At 42.3% G+C, this 11,346-nt stretch overlaps 1 protein-coding gene across 1 annotated transcript; it reads right to left on the bottom strand.

The window, feature by feature from the left end:
• Nucleotides 1-361: 361 nt before the first annotated feature.
• On the bottom strand, nt 362-8,359 carry LOC147035360 (uncharacterized). The gene is made up of 4 exons (XM_085879549.1): nt 8,169-8,359; nt 6,320-6,539; nt 2,260-2,320; nt 362-631 (listed from the first exon to the last, which is right to left on the bottom strand). Exons 1-4 carry the CDS (start codon nt 8,357-8,359, stop codon nt 474-476), a joined length of 630 nt encoding a protein of 209 aa, XP_085735675.1. The 3' UTR covers nt 362-473.
• Between the last annotated feature and the right edge of the window lie 2,987 nt (nt 8,360-11,346).

Below are 11,346 nucleotides of genomic sequence, written 5' to 3'. Positions count from 1 at the left end.
GATACACATCTCCCCATAATCGACATCTACACATCTCCCTATAATCATGATTGTTTATGCTCATGATATAGTTTTAAAAAAGACTATAAATGTTTCTTTCGCAACAGTGAACTATGATGGCATGAACTGTGAAGTAGATCAACTTGAGACATTTTTGTGATGCATTATCCTCCATGAGGTATTGGATGGAATACTCATTTAGAGGTCCCGCCCACAAAATATAAAACTGTGACCAACAACTTATGAGTTGGGAAGCAGTAGATACATTGAGCACTTGGAAGGAAATGCAAACTATCGTGGTATGGATTGTAAAACATCAATTGCCAGCTTCATGCAGTGTGAGGCAAGCACTTACTTTCCTTTGATGAAGAAATTTTAGCTTAGACAGCTGAGCTACCCTGTTGACAAACCACATGCTGCTACTGCAGCTGGTGCTGTCACAGTTTCTGCTGCTGATCCCGCAGCTGGTGCTGTCAGTTTCTGCTGCTGCTCCCGAAGCTGGTGCTGTCACAGTCTCTGCTGCTGATCCTGCAGCTGGTGCTGTCACAGTCTCTGCTGCTGCGTCTGCTTTGTTGCTCCCCTCTTAAAAAGTGGATACCAGGTTGAAGTGTTCCATTGCTCTGGAGTTCCACTGATGCAGAAAATAAACAAACGTGTCAAAAAACTTACTTACAGCAATTTTTTTGCAATTTAACAGAAAATAATAATCATTGTAGTTTCCAGTACTCGATTTGCATGACAAATCAAATGACAGAAGCACCCTGGATGTGGCAATGGCCGACTGGTCAGGCCATTGTTAAGTCTTTGGATGGAAGTTATAATACAGCTGAAGGCAGCAGGATGAAGGATTTGAATTTAAGTACTTCATCCAAGCAGTTTTCAAAGAATTGTGAAATCATCAATCGGATTGTTGGGAAAACACCTAAATGGTTAAATTATGGAATGTCTGATAATGGTGTTAACCGACTTTTGTTTATCACGGGTAAATGGTTTTTCTGCCTAGTCAGGTCTGCCACACTGGGTGATATCAGTCACCACATTATGTTTCATTCTTACCACCCTGAGCAAAACTCGGGATCAGCCCCAAAATGGTACTTCTGAAAGGTGTTGTAAATCACCACCTAAAATCCTTCTTTAAGATGAAAAATAATGAAGATAAAAATAACTTGTGGCACAAACCAGTAAAGTTTACAACAAGAAACTTTGGGGCAGGAGGAGGCCATTCAGCAAATCATACCTGTGCCACACCAACACCAGATACGGTCACCCCTCCACATGCACCCACCTCCAAGTCCTGCCAATATCCATGTACCCCTCCATCTCCAATGTTTCTTGGTACCTCTCTAATTCCAAATTAAGCCTATCTACTCTTTCTGGTAATACTATTTACTGGGGAGACCATTCTGCATTTTAACTACTCTCTGATTGAAACACGTTTGCCTTACTTGAAGACTTAAGAAGGAAGAGAGCCTAAACTCTCCTTATTCTTTAATCTCAGGCTTTGGGCCTGGTCCGATCAGTGTTTTATTCTTCGAAAAAAAAACTCTTCTGCACTTAATTTGTCTATTCCCTGCATTATATTAAACATCTCTATCATATCCCCTCATGAAGTATAAAATCCTGTCTTTATAAGCTTCTCCTCATAGCTTAGTCCAGCTGGCCCCTGAATCAAGCTGGTAACCCTAGCCTGAACTCTCTCTCAAGCAGCTTCGTCCTTCCTCAGATGTGGTGACCAAAACTGTACTCAATATTATTGATGAGGCCTTCCAACAATTCCTTCACAGTGTGAACAATAACTCTTTTGATTTCTCCTTTATCCCCCTACGAATACAACCGAAAACTCAATTACCTTTGCCTTACACTGTCTGCAACTGTGCTGTCTGCCCCCATATCTTTTACCACACCCAGATCTTTCTCCACAAACAACAAAGTACCTCTCTGCATGCAGTTTTTAAATTTCAAAAGAACACAACAGCCAAAATATAAGGGATATACAGGAATTTTATGACAATGCATCTCAATCCTTGGTATGCAGGAATGCATTATAATTGACTATCCTCTCAGGCTTTTGTGTTTTTATTCAATCTGATCCCTTCCTCTGACCTCCACTCAGTCAAGTGTGTACCCTGGGTTTTTAATAATAGTGTTGATGTCAAGCACACAATCGTTATTCTAGTAGATCCAATGGAGTCTGCAATCAGACAAAAAGAAATTGTTCCAGGACTCATTGCTCCATATTACAACAAAGTATTTTTTCACCTTTGCCATTGTTCACTTCACCCTTTTTGTTGGTGTCCTCTTGTTCAAGATTAGTTGTGGACTGACAAAGAAGAAAAAAAAAAAACAAGATAATTATTCTTCAGGACAAAGGTATGAGAGAACTAATCCAGCAATGCAAATTACATATACAGTCCGTACACAAACTGGTGAACCTTTCAGAACACTTCCCAGTACTAAATCCACTCCATACATTCTCTATATTTCCACTCCTCAACATGTCAACATCCCGTTCCTTCAACTACATTATTTCCCCTTTTTCTAATCATTCCCCTATTCTCATGCTTTTCTCAATGTTGTATTTGATCAATTAATGCCAGTTTTAAAAGCACATTCATAAAAATGAGGTATGCTAACACATTGTAAGTAATAACGAATCGTGCTCCATACGTCAGTCCACAACATGGCCAAAAGTATGCGCCACCCGTTCTAATTCGTGGATTTGGATATTTCAGTCACACCCATTGCTGAAAGGTGTATAAAATCAAGCAAACAGCCATGGAATCTCCATAGACAAACATTGGCAGTGGAATGGGCTACACTGAAGAGCTCAGTTACTTTTAACATGGCACCGCCACAGGATGCCTCCTTTACAAGTCAGTTCATCAAATTTCTGCCCTGCTCGAGCTGCCCTGATCAACTGCAAGTGCTGCTATTGTGAAGTGGAAATGTCCAGGAGAAATAACAGCTCAGTGGCGAAGTGCTAGACCACACAAGCTCACAGAACGGGACCGCCAAGTGCTGAAGTGCGTAGCGTGGAAAAATTGTCTGTCGTCGATTGCAACACTCACTACCGAGTTCCAAAACTGCCTCTGTCAGCAAGGTCAGTGCAAACATTGTTCGTCAAATGGGTTTTCAGAGCTGAGCAGCCGCACACAAGCCTAAGATCACCACGCGCCAAGCATCGGCTGGAGTGGTGTAGAGCTCACCGCCATTGGACTCAAGAGCATAGAAACATGTCCTCTGGAGTGATGAATCATGCTTCACCATCTGGCAGTCTGACGGACGAATCTGGGTTTGGCGGATGCCAGGAGAACGTGACCTGTTCGAATGGGTTGTGCCAACTGTAAAGTTTGGTGGAGGAGGAATAATGGTCCGGGGCTGTTTTTCATGGTTCGGGCTCGGCCCCTCAGTTCCAGTGAAGGGAAGTCTGAACGCGACAGCATACAATGATATTCTAATTGAAACTGTACTTCCAACTTTGTCGCAACACTTCGGGGAAGGCCCTTTCCCGTTTCAGCATGACAATGCCCCGTGCACAAGTGAGGTCCATCCAGAAATGGTTTGTCAATATCGGTGTGGAAGAACTTGACTGGCCTGCACAGAGCCAAACCTCAACTCTAAAGAACAGGGATGAATTGCAATGCCAACTGCGAGCCAGACCGAATCGCCCAACATCAGTGTCTGACGTCACGAATGCTCTTGTGGCTGAATGGAAGAAAATCCCCGCAGCAATGTTCCAACATCAAGTGGAACGTCTTCCCAGAAGAGTGGAGGCTGCTGCAGCATCAAAAGGGGACCAACACCATATTAACGACCATGATTTTGGAATGAGATGTTGGACGAACAGGTGTCCACATAATCTTGGCCATGTAGAGAATATAATAAATAGCAGCAGCTGCAGCATGACCACCCATTGTCCCCATTGTCTCGGGTCGCTCACCTGCATTGAGCACAAGGCTGCACTTATTTTCAGATATTTTCATTGGATACTTTCCGACGGCTCTGTGATCAGTCAGTCAGTGAGTCAGTGAGTCGTTAGAATGAGCTTTATATATTGAATATATATGCATCACAAAGAAAATAATTAATTTTGCATCATTTATGAACATAACGAGGTCATTTTAATGAGGTAATGAAGAAATAATATGTCATGGTGTAAGAATGTGCTCTTTCTTTGAAGAACGGGAAGTAATGAGTTGGGGAGGACAGAGGGGTGGCAGAGGAGAGATTTGGGAGAGAGATTTAGGCTTTGAGGGGGTTTGGGCGGTTAAGGACTTGCAAAGTGGGGAGAGATTTGAAAGCTTGGGATTGGGGGAAGTGGGTTGAAGACTTGTGGTTGGCTGGAGGGGAGGTTGACGACTTTGCGTCATGGTGGGAGGTGATTTAATCAAGTAACTATTCTTTGCAGAATCCATTCATGTCACATTATACAATACGCATACCTGCTGGTATTGCAATACTTCTTGAAGCAATAGAACAATACTGAATATAAAAGTACACATTAACCCACAAATAACAACCACCACACCCACCATGATAGCAACAACAACAACAACAACTACATGTAAAATATCCATTTTCCTGTGTTTCACTTCATGTTACATCCTCATTTGACTCACAGATAGACATGCAATATGTTTCTGAAGTACAGCATGCTGTCTTTTATTAAACATGTCAGTGAAGTTACGGGTCGACACGGCAAGTGACAACGAAAAGTTTACTCTATCCTTGTCATGGAATTATTTCATAAGGGTACGATAGTTAGTTCAGAGCATGCACAGTCAGTTCAAGTCTTTCATAAACTGGCTGGTCAAGTATGATGTTCAACTGAGACCGAAAAGAATTTGGTTGGAATTAGACAAAGATGCTGATGAAACCTAACCATTCTTTTTTGAGACACACCAAAAAATCTTATACGTCCACCACTAACGCTCGCAATGAGTATATCAAGCTGAACATCAAGCAAAACCCTTCCTGCGAAGCCCCAGTCTGAGAGAAATAAGCACACACAAGATTAGTGCAAAGGTATGTGCACTACTTCGACACCACCCTTTGAGACTGACAACTCATAATCGTTATTAATCCAATCACGAACAAGTAAAATCAGAACAACACAGAATAAACTACTTTGTGCGTTCAAAGCAATTTCCACCAAATTGTCCAAGATAATTTTTCCATTCCGAAATATCAAGATGAAATCCCAAGAGGGGGCTTTAACAAGACTTACAAGTTCACCAAATTATATTTGAAGAAGTTTGCAGAAGGGATGAACTCAATGTGTGGACTTTCTGACCTGGATTTCTTTCAATGGCAAGTCCTCCCTTCTGGATTTGGTAATTACTAACCTCCCTGCTCATGTCTCTTGGTCTTCCTCCAATCCATTTGGTTCATCTGATCATGTGCTTGTGAGAGTCAACATGTCTCCAGCTATTCTCAGAGAGCTGCGTCATCGCCAGCAAGTCGGGCAGTTCACCCAGGTTGACTGGCAAGGACTGCAAGCCGCCATCTCACTTCAGGACTGGTCTTCTATACTTGCTGCCCCTGATATTAACTCAAAACCTGCTTTCGCTTATGCCTGGGAATTCTGGGAATTTGTCCACATAAATCTGCTCTCTCTTATGCACAGATTCATCCCATCTCATCTTCAGTTATCATACCCAACCTCCCACCAATGATACTCTGAATCCTGCTGGAAGGCAGTTGCCATGACACAACTTGCCTTCATTTTTTGGAAGGGAAATCCCAACAAAGGTGATCTCAGCTTGTTCCACAAAGCCGGCACCATGCGTGAATCCACTCTCAGGAGAGCTCAAAAACAACATCTGTCCAACAACCTCAAGATTGAGTTTTCAAACTTGTCTTCCTCCTCCAAAACCTAGTGGCACGTTGATCAAGCTCGTTTCTGGAGTATACTCCCCTCCATCCCTTCCTTCACTTGAAAAGGCACCGAAGCCAAGTTGTTGTCCCCTCTTTCTTCTGTTATGTGTTTCTTTTCTCTTTCTGCCTTCACAAGCTTCCTGTGTACTAAAAAGTAAGATATTGTGGCATGAAGTGTGAAGTAGACATTTTCGTATTCTGGCATTAATTGTGAAGTTGACATCCTTGTACATCACGACACATTTATATGTATTTATGGTCCTCCATTAGGCACAAATGCAGAATTTGTTGATTTAGAAGTCTCATGAAAGCAAGCATTACAACCAATGAATTGGGAAGAACAGCGAATGAGCACGAAGGAGGAAGTGAAAATTATCCAACACATGTTGCAAAAACAAAATTAGTTTCTCAGTACAAGAGTGGTTGCTGGTGGAAAACTCACCTTGTTTAAGTGAAGTGTTTTTAATTTTTCCAGCACACCGACCTCCTGCCTGTACAGCATTGTGCTGTGGCTGCTTCTGCTGCTGCTTCTGCTGCTTCTGCAGCATTCTTCATCATATGCAAACTGGGCATCTGAATCAAATTGTCCAGTGCTGTGGTTTTCCACTGAAGCTGAAAATGGATAAAGGTCTTGTACAAACTCATCTACAGCCATTTTGTTGCTGCATAAACAATGGAAATATTAAATCATGATATATTATGTGCTTGCATAAGGACCTAAAAGGCCGAAATGCCCCTGTGGTTGTGGTCTCGTGACGAGTACAAATAATTTATATCAGTTGAATATTCAAATCCAGCTGAAGACAGCAGCATGAAGGATATGAAGTCTAACGATCGAGAAACCAAGCTCATCTTTGCAGAATTACCATTTCCCAAATCATATTGTTGGAAATAAAACCAAACTATCTCAATAATGACCTTTATGGTGGAGGTGAATGCTTGCCCCACCTGGTCTGGTCTACCCTGCCTGGTGATGCCAATTTAAATGTTGTGCTTTTGCGCAATGGGAAAAGGAGTACAAACACCATGCAACATGTTGCATTGAGTAGACTGCTAAAAGATTGGGACAGACATGACAGCAGGAATATGTAAAGACAGCCAATAAGCAGACAACCTAAAGAGAAAGAACAAGCCAAATCTTTCCATGAGGAAATATGCACAATGCTCATACTCCCTTGGTGTATAATTTGTACATAACATTTGCAGAAATGCCATCCACTTTGTTACTTGAAGAGATATTAATATCAGATATCTGGTATATTCATTTTTTTGCAAATTGGGCCTCTCCAGGCAGAGGAGGCTAAATCCCAAAACTGCCTGACTAAATCAACAGGTGGGCCTTTACGAAACATATATATCAGGAAGGGGGTGCTGGCAGGGTAGGTTAAGGGTAATCACCCTCACTTCTGAGCTGTGGAGCCTGAGTTGAGCCCACGCTGTCCAAGGTGAGTTATCGACAGCACTGTGGCTAAATTTCAAAATCCTACGCTGACTGACTGCTGGGAAGGCAAGAGCAAACCAACTCAGTATATTCCCCGTCAAGGAACTGATTTGACAACACTGGCACTGAGTAAAGGGGATGATTATTTCAGGTTGGAGAACTGAAGCTTCAGACATCAATTGTAGGATGAAGTATTTTTTTTTACTTAAGATCAGTTTTATTTTAAATAGCAGGTCATCCCAGGTAGTGCTGCTGGTTGATGACCAGAGCATCCCAAACTTATCAAGATGGCACTGGCTCTGCCAGGAGGGCAGCGGTTCAGAAGCGAGGTCCGGATAGGTAATTTGAATGTGGGATCAATGGAGGGAAAAGGAGACGCATTGATAGAAATGAAGCAGAGAAGGAGTTTGGAAGTGTTGTGTGTTCAGGAAACCAGATGGAAAGGGCAAGGACGTGAGGAGGAGATAACAAGCTGATTCACATGAGTGGGGATGGAAGGAGTAATGGTGTGGGAATAATAGCATCGGAAGAGATCAGCAAGCAGGTGATCAGAGTGGAAATATGGGAGGGACGGAGAGTTAGTTATGGAATGGGTGGTGATACAGAGGCAAATGGTTTGTTTTATTTCAGTGTCTGGGCCACAAATGGGAAGGACTGCGGTGGTGAAGCATGAATTCAGGGACACACTGGAGAGGATCATGAGAATGGTTCAGCTGGCGGTGATGCTGTGCATTGCAGGAGAATTTAACAAACATGTGGGAGTAGCGGAACCGGGTGAAGAGGAATGTGTTGGTAAATTTGGTTGGGGAACTCGGAATAGAGAGGGTCAAGAGCTGGTTGAACTTCAAACCCAGACTGGAGAGCTTCAAGTGTGTGTATCGTGCCTGCCATCACCTTGGGTGAACTGCGAGACTCGATGGCACAAGGCAGCTCTCCGACAATAGCTCGAGAGAAGTTACCTCTCAAAAGCACACAATTAGATGAACGTGTTGGAGCAGAAGTGGAACAGGAGACATTTGTCGGAGGATTTGTCATTACCATGTCCAGAAATTAGGAGTGCCATTGTGAGAAATACAGGTTGGAACTTCTTCTTCTTCTTCTTCTTTCGGCTGCTCCCATTAGGGGTCGACACAGCGGATCATCCGCATGATCCGCATAGTGATTTGGAACATGTTTTACGCCGGATGCCCTTCCTGATGCAACCTTCGTCGCCTCTTACGACACAGGGATATGGTACAACTATTTTTACCCAGGGCATACACCGGGCCCAGTATACCGGTACTCACTTCGCCGACCTCAGAAGGATGAAAGGCTGAGTCAACCTCCTGGTGTATTAATTCAGTGGCCCAACGGGACTTGAACTCGGGACCTTTTGAATCCCAAGCCGCTGCCCTCACCACTGCGCCAACACCAGGCTCCTCTCAATATATATATATATATATATATATATATATATATATATATATATATATATATATATATATATATATATATATATATATATATATATATATATATAATATCAAGACATGAAGATACTCAGGAATGACTGCACTTTTCAAATGCAAAAATTCATGAAAATGTAAAAAAACACTTCTCAGAACTGGGTTATAACTTCGAAATAAAAAAATTATACAACATGTCAGCACAAAATCCTTAGTTGGATCACAAACTATCATCCTTGTGGGGTCATCATGTTGATCAGTGGAGACCTCCAATGACTGCAATCCCAAAAGCTTGAGGGCATTGCTGGCCTATGATTTGTTCTCAACTGGCAGAGGTACTTCTAATTGTGAGCAGCTCGAGACATTAAGTAACGGTTATTGGGGTTATAAGCTGAGGGTGTCATCACAGGCGAAGGACAAATGGGCCAGCGGGAAACCTCGACAAAGGGCTATATTTTAGGAGTTTAATCAACCGGCTTGACACAAAGCTACAACAGGTTTCATATGAAAGATGGTGATCTCAGTTATACATTTTGCCCTGTTGTCCTCATATGTTGGTGTGCGGTCCATGAAATATTCACATTTGAAGGTTTCACCCGTCTGAATATTTGGACCATTTCAGAAAATCACATAATTTCCCATAAACTTCAAGACAAAGAGCCCTCTTCCTTCACGTTTGGTTTTGATATGTGTCGTTTGGACAGGAGAATAATGTGGTATCACAACCACATCATTATATGTCAATTTATATGCCTTTATTGACAAAATACGATAATTTTCTAAATTTTTAGGACCGCCAAAAGCAAAATATCAGAGAAGGTGATTTTTCAAAACCGATGTTGCCATTGCTATCTTCAGTAGTCATCTTTTACAATATTAAAGAAGATATGATAAAACGTGATTACATAATTATCATCCTCACCATCGCTCTCATCCATGCACCGAGGTTGTCCTGCATGGTTGTGCAAACATGGACAGTACTGAAAGGCTATAGCTTAGCAATTAGATAAACCTAATATATCTATTTTTTATTCAATTCCTTCAGTTCCAGGGTTGTAGAACGCCAATGCCAATTGTATGGACACATCATAAATGCTCTACCCATTACGCAATAATGGTTATAAGTGGTCTTTCGTAAATCATTTAACGGAATTTTCAATTTCTCTTTATTATAGGACACCAACATGGCTAAACGGTGTCCAGATGAACCGGGATCGAGTCCATTGAAGTTACAGTTGCCAAAAAAGAAGCGAAGGTTGTCAACAGAATGGGATACATGCATCACATGTCAGAATTCGTTAAAGGAGAAGGCCAGCAAAGCTGGGAGGATGGGTTTGGAAGCTTTGAAGTCATCTTCACAAATACGGAATGATGAAATTGGCCAGTGTTTGGAGTCACGTAAGGGAGGAACGGATATGTCTATATTCTACCACTGCAGTTGCTATCAGCCGTACACCAGTAAGAGGAAGTTATCCTTATTCTCAGAACATGCATCACAGGAGAAACCAAAGATTGTGGAGCCTAAACACACGTGAGCAAATACCCACAAGATGACTGATTGGTCAACCTGTTTCATCTGCGATTCCAGGAAACGTGATAAACTTCACCATGTCCGAACAGGACCTAAACAAGCAACAGTTCGCAAAGCAGCAGAAGCACATGACGATCAGGATATGCTTGGTCTTCTTGAAGGCGAGGACCTGTTTGCAAAAAATGCTATATGTCATCGTACTTGCATGGCTTCATACATCAGCACCCACAACATGAGCTCTGGGCAATACCATCAAGATGTACCTGAATCTGATGAACATCAAAATGCCTTCTCCCATCTTGTTGATGAGATAGATACTGACCTCAGAGGAGGGAAAGCCTTCAAAATGAAGAATCTATTACATCGATTCAAAACTATCTTACAGCATACCTTTCATCTGCAAGAATGTATCATGACAGTGAACTTTCGTCAATGCAGGAAGAGGCAGATTCTCGGATATTTCTTCATGTGCGGCATGCCGATGATGAGTTCAGACATAACAATATGTGTGTGCGTTCATTACAATCAAATCAGCATACACTGATGTGCTTGTCTTAGCAGTCCACTACTTTCCACAGTTGCGGGACACTGCCGAAATATGGATAGAGAAAATAACATCAGCAGGATGCATGCTCATTCCGGTCCATCAAATATGTTACAGCTTGCTTCCAGAAATGTGTAGCCGGCTTCCTGAGTTTCATGCCCTGACAGGATGTGACTTTGTATCAGCATTCTTCGGCTATGGTAAAAAGAAAGCACGGAAAGCTATGAAGACACTGCATCTTCAGAATAATGGTCCACACCTCGAAGTCCTCACCACGGACGATCTCCAGGAGGCAGTGGCTGCTTCAAGACATTTCGTCAGTGTCATGTATGATTCTCAAGGGAAATATATGGATGCACACACAAATTTGAATGATCTTCTGGAGAAAGTTGCAGTGACCAAAGATGTCCCAGTGCATAAGTTGCCTCCGTCCGAACCAGCTTTTCTCGAACATGTGAAGAGATCCGTTCACCAAACCAGAGTATGGATGAATGCCCACCTGGCAAAT

Source organism: Eptatretus burgeri, chromosome 1 (assembly GCF_056783735.1).
Source record: "Eptatretus burgeri isolate ZD-2024b chromosome 1, Ebu_testis_v1, whole genome shotgun sequence".
Lineage (NCBI taxonomy): Eukaryota > Metazoa > Chordata > Myxini > Myxiniformes > Myxinidae > Eptatretus > Eptatretus burgeri.
The sequence above is the reverse complement of the archived record's forward strand: the minus strand, read 5'-3'. Positions and strand labels throughout refer to the sequence as shown.